At 39.2% G+C, this 24,747-nt stretch overlaps 1 protein-coding gene across 5 annotated transcripts in view; it reads left to right on the top strand.

Annotated features, from left to right (window-relative positions):
- ARHGAP21 (Rho GTPase activating protein 21) overlaps positions 1-24,747 on the top strand; it is a 188,723-nt gene that overhangs the window by 142,750 nt on the left and 21,226 nt on the right. For all 5 annotated transcript variants that reach the window (XM_043509476.1, XM_038390270.2, XM_038390274.2 and 2 more), the window contains 8 exons: positions 150-2,082; positions 20,094-20,252; positions 20,414-20,516; positions 20,619-20,655; positions 21,258-21,383; positions 22,198-22,482; positions 23,898-23,962; positions 24,042-24,190. In XM_043509476.1, the coding sequence (XP_043365411.1) occupies positions 150-2,082; positions 20,094-20,252; positions 20,414-20,516; positions 20,619-20,655; positions 21,258-21,383; positions 22,198-22,482; positions 23,898-23,962; positions 24,042-24,190 (2,857 nt within the window). The remainder of the gene's footprint in view (positions 1-149; positions 2,083-20,093; positions 20,253-20,413; positions 20,517-20,618; positions 20,656-21,257; positions 21,384-22,197; positions 22,483-23,897; positions 23,963-24,041; positions 24,191-24,747) is intronic.

The following is a 24,747-nucleotide window of genomic DNA, read 5'->3' as shown; positions in this document are numbered from 1 at the left end:
TTAAGATCAAGTGTAGTATGAATTTAATATCCAAGCTGTCTTCTCTCTAGGGACTTTATCTTGCAGTTGCAGGAGAATGGACTCAGTGTGGTGGTCTTTCCATCTCTGTTTTCTGTGAATTAACACTTCTTTTAATCATCCATCCACAGGCATATTCCCAAGATGCCTACCTGAAAGGCAATGAAGCTTATAGTGGCAATGCTCACAACATTCCTGAACCACCACCAATATGTTATCCTCGACTAACATCCACAGCTTCTGTCATGGCACAGTCTGTAGACATACCGCCTTCTGACTCTTCGTTGAGCAAGCAGCAAGCCAGTAGACCAGTACGAACATTGATGCAACCAGACAGGGCCTATAGAATGGAAATACAAGTGCCTCCATTGCCAACAGACATTGCAAAATCAAATACAGCTGTGTGTGTTTGCAATGAAACCATAAGGACTGTTGTTGTGCCTTCTGAGAAGGCTGTAGATTTGCCATCCTGTAGAACCAATCATGCTGGTCCATCACACAGGACGGAGGAAGTGAGGTATGGCTTAAAGGATCAAACCACTTTAAAAACAAAAGCATGGACCACATCACCACCATCTTCAGTGTCCACTGCCGTTGTACTTCCTCAGACTCCAATTACAAGGCCAGTAAATCCCACTGGAATGACAAGTAAATCTGGAAATTATGGAGGACACCCAGAAGGGATCTCAAGCACTAGACCTCCTGCAGGTTCTCCCCCAAACTCTACTAATCACTATACTTCTCCAAACTCCCACCAACACATAGACTGGAAAAACTACAAAACCTACAAAGAGTACATTGATAACAGACGTTTGCACATGTACGGCTGCCGAACAATACAGGAAAGATTGGATAGTTTGAGAGCGGCCTCTCAGAACGCAAATGATTATGTGGTGCCAAATCACACTATTTCACAGGTACGACGAAGAAGCACCTCTCATGATAGGGTTCCACAGTCTTTTCAGATCCGACAACGGAGCGTGTCCCAGGAAAGACTTGAAGATCCAGTGTTGATGAAAGAGTGGCCAAGAAGTGCTTCACAAGATGCATTAACTTCGCCATCTATTAGTTCTAGGAACCACAGAACTCAGTCGTGGGATTACCTTGGCAAGCAGGGTGAAACAGAAAATTTTTGTGCTGAGAATCTTGTTGCAGATTCAAATGGAGACAGAAAAAAGACTTACAAGTGGACTGGATTTACTGAACAAGATGATCGGCGAGGTATTTATGAAAGATCTAGACAGCACGCATTTCATATGTCCCTTCGAGGTCCCCATTTTTCTGTGGCTCCAGGTGCTTATAATTCAGACAGGCGAAAAAGCAATAGAGCCTCTGTGTCTGCTTCTCAGTTCCAGAAAGTTCCATCAGATGTAAAAACACTGCAGCCTACTAGGGATTTTCAAATAGCTGGTGGCGCTTCAAAGCCTACAACCACTTCACAAGAGAGACTGTCTCTTGTGACAGACAGAAGTTCTAAAAGTAACTCTTTGAAGACCTCTGTTCCCTATGCAGAAAAATCTTCACTTCCCATTAATCAGAGCCTGGATATTGTGGCCAAAGACCAAAGAGCAGTAAATCACTTGCATCAGAGTGGTCTGTTAAATCAGCAATCAAGGATCCAAGGAGAAGATGCCCCAGACCACAAAACAGAAATTGGCAAGTGCATCCAACCCCTCACTTCAACTGCAGCTTCTGCCAGACTTGTCCAACAGATGAGCGAGAGCTCAGCTACCTCTGATAACTTAGATGTTTCCTTTAGACAAACAATTCAACATTTTGAAAGGGAAAATGCACAAGAGCCTGAAATTCAGCAACCAGATGTTCCGGAAAATGACACAGAAACAGTTGTCTTGCGGGAAAAATCTCTTTCTGGTCACCAGACTCCACAGCCTTTGAGACAACAGTCCTACATCCTAGCAGTAAATGACCAGGAGGCTGTCTCAGACACTACCTGTTGGTTACCTAATGATGCACGTAGAGAGGTGCATATAAAAAGGATTGAAGAAAGGAAAGCATCAGGTTCCAGCCCACCTGGCGATTCCTTGGCATCTATTCCATTTATAGGTGAGCTAAACAGATTAATTGTATCAATGTAATATGTATAAAGTATATTGTTTTACTGCTTTGTCTCTAATTTATAGGGTTTAAATCAAGAGAACAGCATTCAGGTGGCTAATTAGAATTCATTTAAACCTTCCCTCTGTGTGGATCTTTTCCAACACTACTTAACCAAATAGATATTAGGATGGTAAACACTGGAGCATTTTTTCAGAAGAGGAAAAATATTTCATTTGTTGTGTGCTGTATAGTATGTCTAGGAAAACCCATTGTTGTCCAAAATGTTTCTCTAGAATTCAATTTCTTACACAACTCCCAAAATTACATACCCTCTTCTGGTTTTTACTCCACGATCTGATCTGATCTTCTTTGCAGCAGAGCATTGTGCATGTGATCATTTTTTATTCATTAGAAATAATTCAGCAGAATCAGTGTTTATAATGCTTTTCAAAACACTGTAAAATATAAGGTTACTGCCCCAAGGACCGTTAGTCTTTCTTAGAAAACGATTAGTGGTGTGGTGATATGGGTGAGGAGAATTGTAATAACGATTTGTGAAAAAAACCTCGTCTTAAGGGATTTGGTTTATAAGTGGGGGAAGCTGTTCATTGCCAGGACTTGGGGAGGGAGGAGTTGTTCCAGGTATAAGCGGAGGAACCAAAGATGGTGCAAATCTGCAAGCAGGGAACAATTAAGAGGATGGAGTAAAAGTAGGATGAATGGAAGATCATGAAGATTGTCATGGCAGAGCATAAATGGGGACAGAGTTGTACAGAGCCGAGAAGGTGAGAATAAGAAGCATGACCTTGGTGTGGAAGGAAAAAGGACGCCCATAAGGGACTTAAGAAGCAGCAGGTAAAGAGCTATGCAGTGTTCTGGGTAGATGAGAAGGCACAGAGCGAGTTACAGAGAAGAGGACATTTCAGTATCGAGGGTGAGATGCGTTTCTGTTGTGTTCAGGTTAAGTTGCACTCATCACCATGTCATCTGAGTTGTGGTAGTTATGCTTATTCTTTAATCCATTGGAAACCTAGGCTCTGCAGACTTTTTCCCACACATGCTGATTTGCATCTGGCTGCATCATCTTGAATGTAAACATGCACAGTATTTTCCAAGTAGTAAATATCAAGCTTGGCTTTCCAGGTTAATTTAGGTGAAGATTAATTAATTGACATTGCTTGAGAGGTTGAATGATGCAAGGGAGTATCAGATGTATTTCATGCAGCCCTCTTGGGTCATGGGTACATGGCAACCGATTTTGTCTAGAACTAATAGGTAAACTTCCCAACCAAGTTGGGAGTCGCTTCATGATATCTAACATGAAATAGTGAAGAGAATTTTTGTGTATTGGAGGGAAAAGGTCTCTCAGAGAATGCATATTATTTTCTTCTTTAGCTTTAACAGATGAACTTTCTCTGTGAATGGACAGATAGTATTTCATATTGTCAAGTTGGTATAGAAAGCATATGAGTTGTTTGTTGATTGATTGGTACATCCTCACCATTAATTGTTACACAAGCCCACGTTTCTTCTCAGTGCATTAGCATAAGACAGCAAGGCATGTAACCAATAAACATTTATTGTGTGTGGGGGGAGTATATTTTGTATCTCAAAAGCTTAGTGCTCTTCCATTATTAAAGGTCTATAAAAGTTTGTCACATATGCAAGTTTTACATGAAGTCTGACTTGGGTATATTAAGAGGTTCTTTATGGTTTTGTACATAGATTACATATATTTTGTTTGAGTGGTTAAGAATTCTCTAACCACATACAATTTAACAGTGTAACAATTTAACAATGTAACAGGCAAATAATGCCACATTACGATAAACGATTGTGTAAAAAGGGTTGGGTTTAATTTAAACAAAAAAGATTTCCTGAGAACTTGTGACAAATGTGTCTTACTTCCAGATTTTAAACAGGTATGAAGATTAAAATCCAAAGGAGCTTTAAACTATGACAGAGGTATTTAATTTTGGTAATGGCTCTGCAAGATACAAGAAAGAGTTGATAGGGGTTTTTTTTGTCTGCTCTCTCAACACCATGTGATCCTGTGAGGCTTTCATAAGCTATGCAGCTGTATATTGGATGCGAGACCTCCAAAGAACATGAGGAAGTGATGCTATTGATTCAGTAGGGGGTACATCCTTGAGTCACCTAATTATTACACATGATACTAGGAATCTATATGCTGCTTTAAATGCAGTCTTTTGGAAATGATTTTCTACTGAGGCTCCTGCTACTTTTGTTCATTAAAGATCAAATGGCACTTTTTAAAAGAGTAGAGAGGTATTAGTTATTAATAATATGCCTTGAATAATTAACATTCTGTCAACCCTTGAAGTTGTAGGTGGGTACAATATTCTTCACTTCTGTTTTAAACCGTTGTGTGGTGTTGCTACATTTGGCCCCAATGGTGACTATATTTCAATGGATGGAAGAGTTACCTTGTTATATTCTGAATATAATTGGTTAAGCATTTGTCTTTTTTGAGTAAAAGTTACTTGGAAAATCTAAGGGATTTTCTATTTACTATACGATGGAAGAGAGAATATTGATTTTGTGTAAAATTTTATCCTGGTATTGGCATACTGCTTCCTCAGGGCTTTATCTGCAGAAGTATGTACACTGGTATCAACTTGGTATAAAATACTGATCTTGTTAGTACAATGGAACTGGGTTCCAGACTACCTAGGTGTATTATCCAGACTTAAATGCCTAGGGAATAAAAGCTTGCTGATGTTATGTAGAGTTGACGTTTTAAATAGATAGATAGATTTTGCTCCTTTTATTATTATTACTTTTCTGTTCCTAAAACAAAATAAACATGACCAGTTGTTCTAGATGACTTGGTTAGATTTTGGTGAAGATGGGGGAAGATTTGACAAGGAGCAAAGTACTATTAGCCAACAGGCAGGGAGAATGGGTTGTTTTCAGGGTATTCTCTGGGATCACATCTTACTGTTTTGCATCCTTCACAGAAATCCAACCAAACTTTCCTTCAAACTAATGCCTTCCAGTTTCTTGCTACACTAGGGATGCTTGGCTATAGCATGCCTCGTAAAAGTATTCCTTTCATAAAATTGGCCTCTTGAGGAAGGTGGTTTAATAACTGATTTGAATCAGTAAGAAAGATACCTTGCTTTAAATAACCTATTTTAATCTTGCTTTCCATTTGTTCTCTTTAGTAATTTTCCTAAAGAATTATACCAACCAGTAAGTTGATTCTTATTGGTTGGTATAATTTGGTATATATTCACTATATCTGCACATGTTTGTTTAAACAATTATATAGCTTAACATAATTTTATTCAGATTCTTAATTTGTATAGTGTTGTGTTAAATGATGAATGATTTTTTTTTATATACTAGATAATTCATTTTTTTACTTGTGATTTGTATCTAGCTGCATTTGGATGGAAATTGGAATTTAATTAAAAATGCACAGAAACAGCCTTTTACATTTTTATTGGTTAAATAAAGCTACCTTAAATGTTCAGGATACATAAGAAAAAAATATGCTTATCAAAACATGATCTGCATTTAAAACTGATTTATTAAACAAAGAAGTGCTATCAGTAGTTAATCGGTTGAACTAATTGTTCCTGGTCACCATGTCCTTCAACATTTTAAAACTAGTAGATCTCATCCTCCCACCTCATTTTTATCCTAGTCAGTTTCTCAAGCTTTATCTCGAGCATATCCTGCTTTTACAGTCCCAAATGGTTTCTCAAACTCTGAATGAATGAGGAACCGAACTAGTTAAATAAACTGAATTTAAGAAAATATTTTCAGCACCTGCAAAAGAGGCTACTAGGGTCAAAAGCCTGATGAGCACTTCAACAAATTATGGCATCAGGTGCTTAGACCGGGAGTGATTTCCAGCAGTTTAGTGGTTTGACTTTCTTTAAAACTTCAGCAGCAACACTGTACTAAATTAATAATATTTTTTATTTAATGTAAATTATTTGATAAGTTTGAAGATTGCTTAAAATTGGAGGAGTGGTAATAATAAAGAGGACAGTCACTGATTCAGAGAGATCTGGATCACTTAGTAAACTGGACACCAGCAAACAATATACATTTTAGTATAGCTAAAATTAAATGTATACATCTTAGAATAAAGAATGTAGGTCATACTTTCAGGATGGGGGACTCTATCCTGCAAAGTAGTGACTCTAAAAAAGATTTGAAGGTCATGGTGGGTAATCAGCTGAAACATTTAATTTCCAGTGTGAGGTTGTGGCAAAAAGCTACTATGATCCTGGAATGCATAAACAGGGGGAGAGAGGTTATTTTACCTCTGTATTTTGCATTGGTGCAACTGTTGCTGGAATACAGTGTCCAATTCTTGGGTCCATGATTCAAGAAGGATATTGATAAATCGGACAGGGTTCAGAGAAGAGCCACAAGAATGATTAAAGAATCAGAAAACATGCCTTTTATGAACTGTTGATAGTTTTGTGGCTGCATTTTTATAAATAATAAAGCAAACTCTATTAGGAGTTTAATAGTTAAATTACACCTAAAAAGTAAGATAATTGTTCCTTTTGTGGGAATTATTTATGAACTGAATTATGAGGAAACAGTAAGAAAACATTTGAATGTAAATGTTTAATTTGCAGTAGATGAAACTGATCTTTTGCGTATTTGCAGTGATTGACTAAATTATACAAGTGTGTGCCATCCCACTGCCAGAAAAAACTTCTGTGGCTGTATTACTACCCTTCCAATGAAAAAGATCTATTTTTGTTGTCGATTGTTTGAGTTCCTTGTGCTTTGCCAGCATAATTTTGTATTGCTCACCTTGCAGTCTTCCACGAATTGCCACCACTCCCTTTACAAAGTGCAGTTCAGTGTTGTAAATCCACAAGACTGATGAGTAACTGATTTACACATAAAAAGAAAATGAGTACTTGTGGCACCTTAGAGACTAACCAATTTATTTGAGCATAAGCTTTCGTGAGCTACAGCTCACTTCATCAGAAGCTTATGCTCAAATAAATTGGTTCGTCTCTAAGATGCCACAAGTACTCCTTTTCTTTTTGCGAATACAGACTAACACGGCTGCTACTCTGAAACCTGATTTATACATGAATTACCGTGGGGACATCTTAAAATAACCAAAACAAATACATGTATACTATCAGGTGTGGATTTCATAAATCCTGCAAAGTTAAAGAAATACAATTTTCCCACCTCCAATTTGTTGTTCTGTGGATTTGAACACGAGTATAATTATTTTGCCTGCTATCTATGCTCTCATTTAGTCCTCTGCTTATAAACCAAATTAAAAACACTTTTAAAGGTCCATCTATACACAAATACATCATTAAAAATATGGCATATTTTAAAGCTTTAGATCATGTAATAGGCCTTGTTTAAATTATATACTTGTTAGAATATGCTTCATGACCACATATTAAATTATTATCCCTAATAAATGTTATAAAAATAACATGCTTTATAATGCATTGAGATGGAGCTGCATTATTTAATAATATTTGTGGATGAATTTTGTAGTATTGAGATACTGATTGCAATATTCATAGAATCATAGAATATCAGGGTTGGAAGGGACCTCAGGAGGTCATCTAGTTCAACCCCCTGCTCAAAGTAGGACCAATCCCCAACTAAATCATCCCAGCCAGGGCTTTGCCAAGCCTGACCTTAAAAACTTCTAAGGAAGGAGATTTTACCACCTCCCTAGGTAGTGCATTCCAGTATTTCACCATCCTCCTAGTGAAGAAGTTTTTCCTAATATCCAACCTAAACCTCCCCCGCTACATCTTGAGACCATTACTTCTTGTTCTGTCATCTGCTACCACTGAGAACAGTCTAGATCCATCCTCTTTGAAACCCCCTTTCAGGTAGTTGAAAGCAGCTATCAAATCCCCCCCCCCTTCTTCTCTTCTGCAGACTAAACAATCCCAGTTCCCTCAGCCTCTCCTCATAAGTCATGTGTTCCAGTCCCCTAATCATTTTTGTTGCCCTCCGCATTCATTCCAATTTTTGCACATCCTTCTTGTAGGGTGGGGCCCAAAACTGGACACAGTACTCCAGATGAGGCCTTACCAATGTCAAATAGAGGGGAATGATCACGTCCCTTGATCTGCTGGCAATGCCCCTACTTATACATTTCAAAATACCATTGGCCTTCTTGGCAACAACGGCACACTGTTGACTCATATCCAGCTTCTCGTCCACTGTCACCCCTAGGTCCTTTTCTGCAGAACTGCTGCCTAGCCATTCGGTCCCTAGTCTGTAGCGTTGCATGGGATTCTTCCGTCCTAAGTGCAGGACTCTGCACTTGTCCTTGTTGAACCACATCAGATTTCTTTTGGCCCAATCCTCTAATTTGTCTAGGTTCTCTGTATCCTATCCCTACCCTCCAGCGTATCTACCTCTCCTCCCAGTTTAGTGTCATCTGCAAACTTGCTGAGGGTACAATGCACACCATCCTCCAGATCATTAATGAAGATAATGAACAAAACCGGCCCGAGGACCGACCCTTGGGGCACTCCGCTTGATATCGGCTGCCAACTAGATATGGAGCCATTGATCACTACCCATTGATCCCGACAATCTAGCCAGCTTTCTATCCACCTTGTAGTCCATTCATCCAGCCCATATTACTTTAACTTGCTGGCAAGAATACTGTGGGAGACAGTGTCAAAAGCTTTGTTAAAGTCAAGGAACAATATGTCCACTGCTTTCCCCTCATCCACAGAGCCAGTTATCTCGTTATAGAAGGCAATTAGATTAGTCAGGCATGACTTGCCCTTGGTGAACCCATGCTGACTGTTCCTGATCACTTTCCTCTCCTCTAAGTGCTTCAGAATTGATTCCTTGAGGACCTGCTCCATGATTTTTCCATGGACTGCGGTGAGGCTGACTGGCCTGTAGTTCCCAGGATCCTCCTCCTTCCCTTTTTTAAAGATGGGCACTACATTAGCCTTTTTCCAGTCGTCCGGGGCCTCCACTGATTGCCATGAGTTTTCAAAGATAATGGCCAATGGCTCTGCAATCACATCCACCAACTCCTTTAGCACTCTCGGACGCAGCACATCCGGGCCCATGGACTTGTGCTCGTCCACCTTTTCTAAATAGTCCCGAACCACTTCTTTCCCCATGCTGTGCTGCCCAGTGCAGCAGTCTGGGAGCTGACCTGTTCGTGAAGACAGAGGCAAAAAAAGCATTGAGTACGTTAGCTTTTTCCACATCCTCTGTCACTAGCTTGCCTCCGTCATTCAGTAAGGGGCCCACGCTTTCCTTGACTTTCTTCTTGTTGCTAACATACCTGAAGAAACCCTTCTTGTTACTCTTAACATCTCTTGCTAACTGCAACACCAGGTGTGATTTGGCCTTCCTGATTTCACTCCTGCATGCTCGAGCAATATTTTTATACTCTTCCCATGTCATTTGTCCAACCTTCCACTTCTTGTAAGCTTCTTTTTTATGTTTGAGATCAGCAAGGATTTCACTGTTAAGCCAAGCTGGTCGCCTGCCATATTTACTATTTTTTCTACACATTGAGATGGTTTGTCCCTGTAACCTCAATAAGGATTCTTTAAAATACAGCTAGCTGTCCTGGACTCCTTTCTCCCAGGGGATCCTGCCCATCAGTTCCCTGAGGTTGTCAAAGTCTGCTGTTCTGCAGTCCAGGGTCCATATTCTGCTGCTCTCCTTTCTTCCCTATGTCAGGATCCTGAACTTGACCATCTCATGATCACTGCCTCCCAGATTCCTATCCACTTTTGCTTCCCCTACTAATTCTTCACGGTTTGTGAGCAGCAGGTCAAGAAGAGCTCTGCCCCTAGTTGGTTCCTCCAGCACTTGCACCAGGAACTTGTCCCCTACACTTTGCAAAAACTTCCTGGATTGTCTGTGCACCGCTGTATTGCTCTCCCAGCAGATATCAGGGTGATTGAAGTCTCTCATGAGAACCAGGGCCTGCAATCTAGTAACTTCTGTTAGTTGCCAGAAGAAAGCCTCGTCCACCTCATCCCCCTGGTCTGGTGGTCTATAGCAGACTCCCACCAGGACATCACCCTTGTTGCTCACGCTTCTAAACTTAATCAGAGACGCGCAGGTTTTTCTGCAGTTTCATACCAGAGCTCTGAGCAGTCATACTGCTCTCTTACATACAGTGCAACTCCCCCACCTTTTCTGCCCTGCCTGTCCTTCCTGAACAGTTTATATCCATTCATGACAGTACTCCAGTTATGTGAGTTATCCCACCAAGTCTCTGTTATTCCGATCACATCATAATTCCTTGACTGCGCCAGGACTTCCAATTCTCCCTGCTTGTTTCCCAGGCTTCTTGCATTTGTGTATAGGCACTTGAGATAACTTGCTGTTTGTCCTGCTTTCTTAGTATGAGGCAGGAACCCTCCCCTTTTGCGCGTTCCTGCTCGTACTTCCTCCCAGTATCCCATGTCCTCAGGGCTTTGGTCTCCTTCCCCTGGTGAACCTAGTTTAAAGCCCTCTTCACTAGGTTAGCCAGCCTTCTTGCGAAGATGCTCCCCCCTCTCTTCGTTAGGTGGAGCCCGTCTCTGCCTAGCACTCCTCCTTCTTGGAACACCATCCCATGGTCAAAGAATCCAAAGCCTTCTCTCCGACACCACCTGTGTAGCCATCGTTGACTTCCACGATTTGACGGTCTCTACCCAGGCTATTTCCTTCCACGGGGAGGATGGAGAACACCACTTGCGCCTCAAACTCCTGTATCTTTCTTCCCAGAGCCACATAGTCCGTAGTGATCCGCTCAAGGTCATTCTTGGCAGTATCATTGGTGCCCACATGGAGAAGCAGGAAGGGGTAGCAATCAGAGGGCTTGTTGAGTCTCGGCAGTCTCTCCGTCACATCGTGAATCCTAGCTCCTGGCAAGCAGCAGACTTCTCGGTTTTTCCAGTCTGGGCATCAGATTGCTCAGTCCCCCTGAGGAGAGAGTCCCCGACCATCACCACCTGCCTCCTCCTCTTAGGAGTGGTGGTCGTGGAACCCCCATCCCTAGGACAGTGCATCTCATATTGCCAACACCAAGTGCTCACATCATAAACCAGGCTGTAAAAATGATTGGCATGAAATTGCTAAAAATAATAGTGGGGTTCTTTTAATTTGCTCTCTGGTATTAGGGTTCATGCCTTCAAGCTTTTCTTTGCAACCATGAGGGCTAGAGATTTTGGGTACAACTACACCAGAGAGTTTAGAGCAGTGCAGCTGCAGTGGTACAGCTGTCCCACTGTAAGCTTTCTAATGTAGCTTCTCTAAGCTGATGGGAGAGAGCTCTCCCATTGGCTTAAGCTGTCAAGCCCTTGTGAGTGGCAGAAGCAATGTTGGCAGCAGCATCTCTCCCGCTGACATAGCTATGTCCCTGCCGACGCTTATGTCAATGTAACTTGTATCACTCAAGAGAGTGATTTATTCACACCCCTTTGCGACATAAGTTATTCCGACATACGCTGTAGTGTAGATATAGCCTTTCTCTTTTAATGGAGGCTGAGATTCTCACACTGTAAAATGAACTCTGGACTGCTGGGGTGTTAAATATTAACTCCAAATTTTCCATGAATCACGATAAAATTGCAAGTTAGCTTTGCTGATTGTTGTGGGGGTGGGGCGAAAATGATAGAGCTGTATTTTCCCAGCCGGAGTTTCTTGGAAGTGTGCCTGACTCAGGCACACTCTCTCCAGATGCAGCAGGGTTGCACAAGCCAGAGTTGACCCTACTTTACTCTCTCATAGGGTGAATGGCTTCTTGCTGCTGCCTCACAATGGCCCGGTCCTCCTAACATCATGTGCCAGTGTGTGACTGCAGCCTTCCCTACTTGCCCCCTGGGGAAAGCCAGTTAGGGAGTGTTAGGGAGCAAGGCTATCTCCACCATGTTTACTTGTGCAGAGGTGGTCACAGACTAGCCCTTTATGGGTATGTCTACACTGCACTGCAGGCCTGTGCCTCCCGACTCAGGCTCAGGTTAAGGGGCTGTCTAATTGCCGTGTAGAGGTTTGCGCTCAGGCTGAAGCCCAGACTCTAGAATCGTGGGAGGGTCCCACAGCTCGGGCTGCAGCCTGAGCCTGAAGTCTTCACATCAATTAAAACAGCCCCTTAGCCTGACGCAGGCCAGCTGTAGGTTTTTAACTGCAGTGTAGACATACTCTAGGACTAGAAATTTTTGCTAACCTCAGTCAGAGTTTTTAGAGAATTTGAGTTCAGTTCCTGGCTCTGCCAAATGATTCTTGTGTAATCTTGGGTAAATTAATATCTGTGCATCAGTTCCCCATCTGTAACATGGAGATAATTATATTCCCTTTCTACCACCCTTTGTCTCATCTGTGTGTAAAGTTAACTCGCATGTAAATCTTTACAGGATCAGTCCTTGAGGCTTTCAGCTCTTTGGCAGGTACTGTCATTTACTTTCTGTATGTCCATTGCCTCGCACAACAGGTCCCTGATCTCAGTTGAGTTTCCAGGTGCTATTGTAATATAAATAATCATTTGTTAATTAACACTGGGTACTGAGACAGTTAATTGAATTGGAAAAGTATAATTGTTCTGATCTTTTGCAGGTTTTGAATCTCTGGTTTAAATTGTATTGCATCTGTGTGTATGTTCACAACACTTACAGAGCACCTTTCCTTTGTATAAAGGTTTTTGTAATGTAAGACAGTGCAATCTTGTTTTAAAAAATCAAATATGCTTGTCATGTTTCTTGTTGAAACATGTTTAACAAGAATAGCTGCTGTTTCAACATACAGCTTGTCACATTGTAATCTAGTTTGCTTGCTGATTCATTTTCTCAGTCTGTCTCTAATGTCACTGGGCAGACAGTGACATAAAATAGACTTTAGCCATATTTTGTTTTTAAATAAGGAGACTGGTTTTAATTTTTTAATCGGGTAGGTTTGACCAGTTATCTGTAAGTGCTTAAAAGGATACTGTCAACTGGAAATCCCATTTGTACTTACTGTTACAAGTAACCACTGACTTTACTGTAACTGAAACAGAAGATATTTTTTCTTTAATTATTCATGTTTGTTTGCTTTGTGCATTTGACAGCACTTTGTGTGCAGGCATTTTCATGGTTATGCTTTTGATGCACACCCTTCCACAGGCTCTGCAAGGAGCTGCTTACCAGTAACAGCTGCAGCAAAACTGAAACTGAAGGGACAGTTCTGTGCACAGAGAAAAAAAATAGGAGTATGTGTGGTAGGGGTGATTTCAGGTCTGAGAAAAATACTTATAAAGATAAAAAGGAGAAGAAAAGCCCTTTGTTAAAGGAGGGAAAACGTTTTGTGCCTGTTTTTCCCCAGTCTTCTGATCCTTTACCAAAAGAGGGGCTGGAGGTTGGGGGGGAGGGACTGGGGGGACAGGAAAGCTTTAAAATAATTAACAAGATTGTCACTATCAACTTGTTTGAGATTTTTTTCCTACTCTACATTTTTTTTTACTTAAAAACAGTTTGTGGGTTTTAAATAAAATCTACATTACGGTATTAAGCTAGACTGTCACTTTACTGTAGCTTAAAAGAAAAGACAAAAGAGAGAATGGTTACCTGACAACTTCATAACAATGGGAAGGTTTTGATATAGGCTGACTTAAAAGCCTTTTTGCCTTGGGGATAAACTTTAAAATACAATAAAGTAATTAGGGCTATACACAGTTTGCTACAAATGAGATTACTTAAGTACTGTAAATGTCTAAAAGTAGTTTAATTTTGTCTGTCTTAGAAAACAAGATGAATGGACAATACACAGCTTATTTGAATAAGTGATGCCATTTTTAGCTTTGATCAGGAAGTAAGGAAGGACATTTTGATTAGGTGTTGGAATAAATGAGTAATGTTTGCACCATTATTTTTAGAGAGACAATAGTTTGCATATTACAGATTTCCCTGTTTCCTATAAACAACTTTTTAATGAAGTTTTTGAAACAAAAACATCACTTTTTAAAAATAAATATTTCTCCTAATTACCCTTCCCCATTTCATTTGAGTAGTGCCAGATAATTGCTGCAAGAAAAGAATAAATATTTTACTCCTCTCAATAAAGCTGGCATTCTTTTCATGCCCGGATCTAGTAATATGTTTTTGCTTAACCAGAAAGGTATAGTTTCCTTCCCTTTTCCCTCATTCAAGTATGGGAATGCCACTCTTGTGGAGAAGAGTTCAGACCATTTTTATTCTGATCTTCAAGCTGACAGTATTGTAGCTATGTACTTCACCCCCAAATGTCATGACGGACACCGGGATCTTTATCAAATCTTTGTTTTTCTTAGTTATTTTGTTGTTCCTTTTTTTACATTTTGTGCAGGATATGGTAGTACATCATGTTACAGAGATCATTTGTTAGGGAAGAGTCAACATGGCTTTTGTAAAGGGAAATCAGACCTCACCAATTTATGAAAATTCTTTGAGGGGGGTCAACAAAGTTGTGGACAAGGGGGATCCAGTGAATGTAATCTACTTAGACTTTCAAAAAGTTTTTGACAAGGCCCCTCACCAAAGGCTCTTAAACAAAGTAAGCAATCACGGGATAAAACGGAAAGTCCTCTCATGGGTCAGTAATTGGTTGAAGGATAGCAAACAAAGAGTAGGAATAAATGGTTTGTTTTCAGAATGGAGAGAGGTAAATAGTGGTGTCCCCCTCGGGTCTGTACTGGGACCGGCACTGTTCAACATATTTACAAATGATCTGGAAAAAGGGGTAAATAGTAAGGTGGCAAAATTTGCAGTTGATACAAAACTGTTCAAGAGAAATAAGTCCAAAGTAGACTACGAAGAGTTACAAGGGATCTCACAAAACTGGATGATTTGGCAACAAAATGGCAGATGAAATTCAATGTTGATAAATGCAAAGTAATGCACGTTGGGAAAGCATAATTCAAACTATACTACATACCAAATGATGGGGTCTAAATTAGCTGTTGCCACTCAAGAAAGAGATCTTGGAGTCATGGATAGTTCTCTGAAAACAGCCACTCAGTGTGCAGTGGCAGTCAAAAAAGCTAACAATGTTAGGAACCATTAGGAAAGGGATAAATAAGACAGAAAATACCAGAATTTCTCTATATAAATCCATAATATGCCTGCACTTTGAATACTGCGTGGAGATCTGGTCACCTCATCTCGAAAAAGATACGTTAGAATTGGAAAAGGTAGAAAGAAGAGCAACAAAAATGATTTAAGGGTATGGAACAGCTTCCATATGAGGAAAGATTAAAAACACTGGAACTTCTCAGTTTGGAAAAGAGATGACTAGGAGGGGATATGATAGAGGTCAATAACATCTTGACTGGTGTGGAGAAAGTGAATAAGGAAATATTATTTACTCCTTCACATAACTCAAGAAGTAGGGGTCACTGAATGAAATTAATAGGCAGGAGGTTTAAGACAAATGAACGAAAGTGCTTCCCCTCTCAACGCATAGTCACCCTGTGGAACTCGTTGCCAGGGGATGTTGTGAAGGCCAAAACTCACGGAGGATAGGGCCATCAATGGCTATTAGCCAGGATGGGCAGGGATGCAACACCATGCAATGTTTGCCAGAAGCTGTGAGCTGACAATAGAGGATGGATTACTCAATGATTGCCTGTTCTGTTCATTCCCTATGAAGTGCCTGGTATTGGCCATTTTTGGAAGATGGGATACTGAGCTAGATGGATCGTTGGTGTACCCTAGCTGTACTACACCCCTGTTTTCCTTCTTCCCACATGTCTTCCCCACTTGTCAGCCCCAAGGGGAAAGAGTTAAACCACCATAAGAAAAAACGGCTAATTATAAAATGTTCCTCCCTCCACCATGTTAGGAATTTGTTTATGTATTATGGTAGCATCTAGAAGTCCCAATCAGGGCCTGTTATGCGAGGCACTGTACACATACCTAACAACAACACAAATCTCTGTCCTAAAGTCTCCTTTTTTCTCCTGGGAGAGAGTAAACTGAGACAGATCTGACCATACTGGTGTAATTATGGCCCCAGGCACGTTGTGGAGGCAGAAGCAGTGCTTTCCCTTCTCCCGGGCCCAACCTGTCTGCACAAGGTGGAGACTTAACATCTCTGTGGAGCCTACTTCCTCCCCCCCCCCCCCCAAACACACACACAGGAAGCAGTGGTACGGCACAATGGTGCCAGGGATTAAAGGGGTGCATTACATCCCTCTACTGCCTTGCTCCAGTGCTCCGGATGGCAAGCAAGGCAATTGCCTAGGGCCACAGGGGGCCCCGCAAAGCTGAGTTATATGCTTCAGCCCCAGGTGGCAGGGCTAGGGCTTCAGACTTGTGAAAGGGGTACAATAGTTGGGAAAGGTTGAGAACCACTGCACAAGACTATAGCAACACCTTCCAAACATACAGTAAAATGATTGTTGTCAAACAATTGAGGTTTGTGAGTTACTTCAGATCTCCTTAAATAACACAAACAAAGAGTCAGATTGAAGGGAGGTGGGATTCCACAGGGATCTGTTCTGGCTGGGTGGTATTCAACATTGTTACTAATGCACTGAATGTAGGAATACAGAGCATATTGATCAAATTTTCAGATGACACAAAGCTAAGTGGGTAGTGCAAACACTTTGGAGGTTAGAGCTGAAATTCAAAGGGATCTTGATCAAATTCAAAGGGAAATTGGAGAACTGGGCTATAGAAAACATGAAATTCAACAAAGACAAATGTAAGGTGCTACAGTTGGAAGAAAAAACAAATGCACAAATACAGAATGGGGGATAACTGGTTTGACAACAGCACTGTTGAAAAGGATCTGGTTGTTGTTGGATCACAACCTCTGCATGAATCAACAATGCAATGCTGTTGCAAAACAAAATAATAAAAAAAATGCATTTTTAGGTTGCATTAACAGAGGCATAGCACGCAAGTCACAGGAGGTGATGGTACCACTCAATTTGGTGCTGGCTAGGCCACAGCTGGGGTACGGTGTCCAATTTTGGTCACCACTGTATAAAAAGGATGTAGAGAAAATGGATCTAGAAGCGAGCAACAACAATTATCAAAGAGAGGGAATGCAAGCCATATGAGCAAAGGCTGAAGAAATTGTTTGGAAAAGAGGCAATTAAGGGGGGACATGATAGCAGTCTTCAAATACTTGAAAGGCTGTCATAAGAAAGATGGAGAAAAATTATTCTCTTGCCACAAGGCAGAACAAGAAGCATTGGGTTCAAACTACAGCATGGTAGATTTAGATTAAACCTCATGAAAAATTTCCTAACTGTAAGAACAGAAGGACAATGGAACAGACTGCCTTAGGGAGGTTGTGGAAGCGCCTTCACTGAAATTTTTAAAAAAGAGGCTGGATAGCCATCTGTCTTGGAAAGGTTTAGATACAACAAATCCGGCATCTTAGCATGAGTTAGACTAGATGCCCTTCCGATCCCTCCTGACCCTATTGTTCTATGATTCCCCCCTACGGTTTTCTCACTTTGTACATAGGGGCATGTAGATGCATTTAATAACACCACAAAAATCTCCCAAGAATGTGTCACTACTCTGTGAAGTGACATACAGAAATACTACAGTGGTAAAATAAATGCCAGCAGTATTGTGTTAGTACTGTAAGTAACAAGTAGAATGCAGCCAGATATCCCATAAGATTGTTCTTAGCCCAGTGGAGAGGACAGGTTTATATCGTATGCCCTGTATTTATATAATTGCAAAATTTCTATGAATCCTGAAAAAGTAGGTAAACAAATGGTAATTTTGTATTTGAAAAATTTCCTTTCTTCATTCTCTTCACGTATTTTGCCCTTTCTGCCACCATCCCATCTATTGACTTCATCAGCCACAACTTTATAAAGTAGCCACAGTAAAAACAAGTGCAACAGTTCTGCTATGAACATCTTGGACTAAATTAGTAATACTTTCATTGGAGGCTGAGTGGATCAACTGATTGCTTCACACTGCACTTCCAAAGATTACAGATGTTCCCATTTTTAAAAATTATGTTGCTTAGTTTTAGCTTTTAAGATTTATTTTTGTAAAATAACTTACAATTATTTCTCGTGGTAGTATTTCGTCGCCCCTTGAATTGGATGTTTGAGCCTTTTAAGGTTAGTAAAGTAAATCGTAAAGAAAGTTGAATTAGTATAAAAATCAGAGAAGTATGAGTCGTTGCTGCCATCTCAGGAGCTTTGTGGCTTGTGAAGTGTTTCTCTTCAACCTAGTTCATGGGTTAAATAGCACATACTGTGGGAAATCATGTATCATCCTGAGTATCAAGTAACACTCTAGTATTTGCATCTTGTGTGGATTTATTCCAAATGCCAGCATTTCTAGCCTGTTATAGCAGGGATTATTGCATTCTGACTGAAGTCTGTGGCATAAAAATAAAAAAGCTGCAAACTGAACACTCCCAATTTACATGTTAAGAACCAGTTAAATGAAGCAGTGCTGGAATTGTTCATTTCAAAGTGTGTGTATCCTTCAGTCCAAATTAGAGTATGGGATTTTTCAGGATTTGCTGTTGGAAAGGTTGATCAAAGCATAGCGAAAATGAAAATAGGACCATGAGGGACTGCTGTAGTTCTGAAAATAAAAATGTAATTACTAGGTTTCTCCCCCCTCCACCCCCCACAACTACAGTAGAGAAGTAATTTATTAATATCTCTAATTGCTGCTGTGGAAGTAGGTAAACATTTTAAATTGGTTAGATAAATATTACTTTTAAGGAGAATATCTTTTACTTCAAAATGTGTTGTAATTGCAGAATTTTAGATTGCATTGGCAAGTTCTGCTGCTGCCTTTTATATTAGTAGAACAGAACAGCTTTTTATAATGGACATCCGTCTTTTAGTTTAAGACATTGCTTCAATTTTCATCTAACATACCATTGGTGACATAGAGCAGAGGGGCTGTATAAAATTATGAAACTTGTAGTAGACTTTTCTACCATTTAAAAAATGTAAGTGTGCAACCAAAATATGATGGTACAAGCTGACAGTTTTGAACAGAACTGTTAGTGACTATTTGAAAAGCGCAATGCATGCAGTTATGTTCACACAAAGCAAAGAATAAACCTCTGTTTGTGAATGTTCATGGATTTCAACAGGCTTTTTCAGAAGCTCTGCATATTAAAATTCACAGCACTTAAAATACATACATATTAATTATAGCAGTACAGTTCAGCAACATGTGCATGATCTGGTTCTCCATCTTTCTCCTGTACTGGAATAAGAAGTATTTTCCTACTGTTCCTAGTATATTTTAGGAGATGTTTATATTCTGTCACTTTGACAAATCTGTTGTGGTTGATTTTTCAACACTTTTCATCTTGTAAGTAGTATATAAAAATCATGGAATTGCTTCAGCTTTTTTGGATTACTGCATGATGATCCTCATCGCTTTTGAGACTGTGAGGTGTTGGGCACATACAGACTGCAATTGTTTATATGAGCAATTAGTGGAAGATATAATTGGTAGGTAGTACTAGCAGCTTATGATGTATGAGCAATTTCTTAATTCCTTCCATTTTTTTTAAATGGGGTTTGGCTATCTTTTGTATGTTGCCATTTCAAACATTGCTGTTTGAGCTTTTTTTTGTGATTTTTGTTTAAAGTTTAATAACTATTTATTGAGGTTTTATGCAGTGAATATACATTTTGTACATTTTAATGCAGTGAATATTGTATTCCATTTCTCTTGCATTTAGCCTTCTTACATATCAGCAACTGAATTTAGAAGTATAGTTTTCTGACCAACAGCATGCTGTTTAAACAGCATACCATTTAAACATAGAAATTCTATTGTGACAGTTGTATGAACGTTCTTTAGACTTATCCCAAATACGTAACTAATGTTAGTATGTCCATGGGATATAGCACCAAATTTCCTTAATAAAAATATATGTTTTAACAATGTGAATTAACTGGATTCATAATGTTTGAAAGGCTGGATGTTTAAGATATTAGTTTCTGATATTCTAATGAAGAGGCAAGTTCAGCCTGCTATTTAGTCTAAGCTTTTTACTTAAGCGTTTAACATGCTAATATATTGCATATTGCCTTGTAGATGAGCCAAGTAGCCCTAGTATTGACCATGATATTGCACACATTCCTGCTTCTGCTGTCATTTCTGCATCTGCCTCTCAAGCTCCCACTATAACAACAGTTCCTCCCAGTCCCACATCTTCAGTTCCTTTAATTCGACGTCAGCTATCCCATGACCATGGTAAGTTTTATTTTGTTTTTAAACAAAACTTTTTTCTTTTAAAATTTTGTTTTCTTTGCAGGGAAGATATGGCAGCTTATAATGTTTTATTGCTTCAAACAGTCAAAACATAAAATGTCATTGAAGCTGATTAGTGTTTGATCATTTTGATTGCCTTGCAGAATCTATCAGGCCTACTATATTGGATGGTCAATCTCCTGCAAAAACTGAGAGATCCAAGTCTTATGATGAAGGATTGGATGACTATAGAGAAGACGGGAAATTGTAAGTCCTGAACAAATCTGTATGCGCGCGAACAGACGCGTGCACTTTATTAAAAAGTATACAAAATGTTCATTTATAATACCTACTTTTTTCTCCCAACAGGTCTATTAAACATGTATCTAGTTTAAAGGGAATCAAGGTTAGTAACATATTTAACAATATTATAAGAGTTATGTTTGCTAATATGAGTTATATAAATTTTAAATTTTTGTGTTGGATCACATATGAAATTCATGGCAATTTGTTTACCTATCAAATCATTCTAAAATGGCTTTTTGATGCCAGATATTTTTTTTCCTAAAAGGCACCATACTGTGATAAGTTGGTAAATGTGAACTGCTCCTCTTCAGTTTCTCTACTATTTTTTTTAAAGGTACTTTAAAATGCATTGTTTTATAGCTGAACAAAAGGCTTTTTTTTTCATTTTCTGCAGCATCTCACATCTGAGCAATAATATATGATGCACGCAAAGACAAAAATATCAAAATAAATAAAGGTGGAATGTCTCAAGAATTACATAGGCTTGAATTGTGGTGAATTCACAGTTGATCATTTTGTACTAATGGAATAGTAGAAACCTTCATAGCCTGATAAGTATTTCCTTGCACCATACACTGAGGAAACCTTCACACAGAGATGGGGAAGGGGGGAGAAAAGAGGGGAAAATTACCTAAATATAGACTTCTACTGAAAAATCTATTTAGAGGACCTCTTGATATTCTGACTCTTACTTTTCTTTAGGTCCCAGACAGCCAAAAATCTTCAGAAGACTCGGGATCCAGGAAAGATTCCTCTTCAGAGGTCTTTGGCGATGCCTCCAAGGAAGGATGGCTCTATTTTCGACAGCTTGTCTCAGACAAGGGAAAGGTATTGTGCTTTCTAACATATATAAAAGATAAATATAAAAGCCACAACTGAGGATAAGAAAAGTCAAGCTGTAGGCAAGAGATGTTCCTTGTAAAGCTTTCTTGTATGTAGTAAAACATTATGTAATGGTCACTAGCAAAAGTGACATTAAACATTTAGCTTTAATAGAGCAATTTCTGCATGTTCTTTCATAGATTATCTTCATAGCTGCCTTTGTTTCTGTTGGTTTAAATTTAGAGCAATAGTGAGTAATTTCACATCTCAAACATAGTTATTTAGTGCAAATAATCAACTGCTAGAAAGCTGGGAGTGCAGATTTTTCTTATGCTAACAGTGGAACAGATTTGTTTGTTTATATCATTTTTGAAGTCGAACGAACCTCATGGACCTGCTGGAAATTCAGAGGCCAAGATTTTCAAAGATGAAAGAGCCTGATATTCAGAGGGGAAGGGAGGTGGCTCAGCACTTCTTACAATCAAGCCTTTCGAAGGTGACATAAGTGGGGCACCCAGTCACTTGAAAATATTGGTTATAATGCTTGCTAATTCTGTAATCATCCCTTAAAATTTCTGATCCTTTTGCTACTGTCACATTTGCACACACACAATATTATATGTTCAGGTAGGAGGGACAGTTGCCCTTTCCCTTGGTGCAAAGTGGTCAGTGACTAGTACATTTATTATACAAAAGTTGAGTGTTCTGTGCCACCCTGTGTTCAATCTTTGTGTTCTAAAAGTTTTATATGTGGCTTATAACTAGGTAACGATAACGGGTTTTACACACAAACACAAACAAACTGGTTCATATTTTCCAGCGAGTTGGTGGCAGCATTCGGCCATGGAAACAAATGTATGTTGTTCTTCGAGGTCATTCGCTTTATTTATACAAGGATAAAAAAGAGCAGACAACTCCATCTGAAGAAGAACAACCTATCAGTATCAATGCGTGCTTGATAGATATCTCATACAGTGAAACCAAGAGGAAAAATGTATTTCGGCTTACCACGTCAGACTGCGAGTATCTATTTCAGGCTGAAGACCGAGATGACATGTTAGCATGGATTAAGGCTATACAAGACAATAGCAACCTCAATGATAAGGTAGCTATATAATATCTGATGTACAAACTTACATGCTATTTTTTTCTATTGTTTTTTCTTTTAATCATTAGACTTTTTTATTTATAATAGGACAAATATATTTTTCTGTTTTTGGTTGACACTAAATTGAAATATGCATTAGGGAGTAAACGAAAAACAGCAGTGAAATTAGATACCCATATAACTACATCTATTTACATAGAAGAATAAATTCTTAATCTGTCTTTTGAAGTTTAAATATCCCAAAGAATAATTGAGCTAGTAAAAAGCTGGCATTTTAATAATCTGATGTTTAGTTAACCTATACTTAACTTTAGAAGTCGTAAAATAAGTTTTGCCCACTGAAAAGTTGTTGTTTAAAAATCATTGTTAATTTAACTACAAATATATTTTAAGTTACACTGTACAATACCTGTTTAAAATCCAATGTAATCAGATGGAAGCAGTAATTTCTGCCTATTCTGTCACAGCAGACTCCTGTTGGGAAGTAGCAGTATAGGAGCAGGTATCGGGGTAGCCGTGTTAGTCTGTATCCTCAAAAACAAACAGGAATCCAGTGGCACCTTAAAGACTAACAGAAAGAAGCAGTTTTCACTTAGAAACTTTGCACCATTAAATAGTTACATAGTGAAACATTGACAGGTATTTCAAAAAACTATTTGGTAACTTTCATATTCATTTAAATAAATTACAAGAAACATATTAGAAGACAGAGCATGTTGTATGCACACATGCATATTCTATGTAAATGTTGATATCTGTCTCTATCCATATTGAATTTGTAAAACATTTTTTGTATGTATTTTTGATAGGTTTACATTTTTGTTCTGGGAAGAAAAATACTTCCATGATGCTTTTTAATTACAGCTGTTTGAAGCTGCTCTGTTTTAGAATAGTTAGCCTAGGGAATTATAAGCAGAGTTTTGGTGAGGTGGTTAAAAGCATTTGTTAAGTAGCCAGCCATGTGATAGATTGTAGAACTTTCAGTGCCACATATGTGGGTAGGGCGGTATTGTATGTGTATAGATTACACATCTGAGATTTTCAGAAAGTGTCCGGAATATAGTCACACATCTTCTATTAAAATGGAAGTTTATTGAAAATCTGTGGCTAAATCCTCTGCACTTCTTTGAAAACACCTATCATAGCAGTTACTTATAACTGATCACTGCAGCTTTTCTTTAATCTTTCAAACAATGTCTTTATTTTTTCTTTTGAAATATATTAGAATATATTTTCTATTCCTAAGAATATCCATTACATTTTAGCTGTACTGGAATTGAACTCGACAACTACCCAGTGTATGTTATCTGATTATGGGAATAGTTGTGTGTATTCTAAAGGTGGTTAGATAAGCTTTTGCAATGGCATTATCAAAACTAGGATTATAAAGTAGATCTCAATTGATTTTACAGGATACTGGTGTCACTAGTAGGGACCTAATTAGCCGGAGGATTAAAGAATATAGCACAATGATGAGGTAAGCAATCTATATGCAGCTGGCAGGTTTTTTTTGCCTGGTACTTAGCTTCTCTGTACCAAGTAATGCCTTATTTCAGTTCTTCCAGCAGCAAAACAGAGCCCTCCCCCAAAACACCTCGCCAGAGTCTCAGTATCAGGCAAACATTCCTTGGCACTAAAACAGAACAAAGGACCCAAAGTCCTCACTCTCCCAAGGAGGAGTCAGAAAGGAAGCTGCTCACTAAAGGTGTGTATACTGCATACATTATTGTTGGCTAAACCTATAAAAAATTAACATTTGTAGAAGGCCAAATGTTCAGGACATAAGAGTTGCTTTAGCCCATTTCTTCAGATACGTGAATATACAGATGCAAACAAGCATTAACTAGTTTTTTGAGCTGTATTTATAATCACTGACAGTCTGTGGGCTTGTCTTCACTACCATGCTACATCAGTGCAGCTGCGCCGATGTAGCACATGTGGTCAAGACATGTTATGTTGATGGGAGAGCATCTCCTGCCAACATAGTGCAGTGTAGACACCGCTTTAAGTCGATGTAACTTATGTCACTTGGAGGTGGTTTTTTCAGGCCCTTGAAGTTCTGTATTGCACTCTTCTTTGAGGTAAGTCTTGGCTCTTTTCCTGCAACTGTCTATAGTGACAACAGCAATAGAATACACCAGTGTTGTGCTTCTCACAACTAAGCTCTACCAAGCTTGTGCCTTGCTTCAGAAGATTCTTATCTAGCACTAGTCTTTCCCTCCCCTGATTGACCTGCAAATGACGAGGTAGAACCATTTTTAA

This window comes from Dermochelys coriacea, chromosome 2 (genome assembly GCF_009764565.3).
Source record: "Dermochelys coriacea isolate rDerCor1 chromosome 2, rDerCor1.pri.v4, whole genome shotgun sequence".
In the NCBI taxonomy this organism is placed as follows: domain Eukaryota; kingdom Metazoa; phylum Chordata; order Testudines; family Dermochelyidae; genus Dermochelys; species Dermochelys coriacea.
The sequence above is the reverse complement of the archived record's forward strand: the minus strand, read 5'-3'. Positions and strand labels throughout refer to the sequence as shown.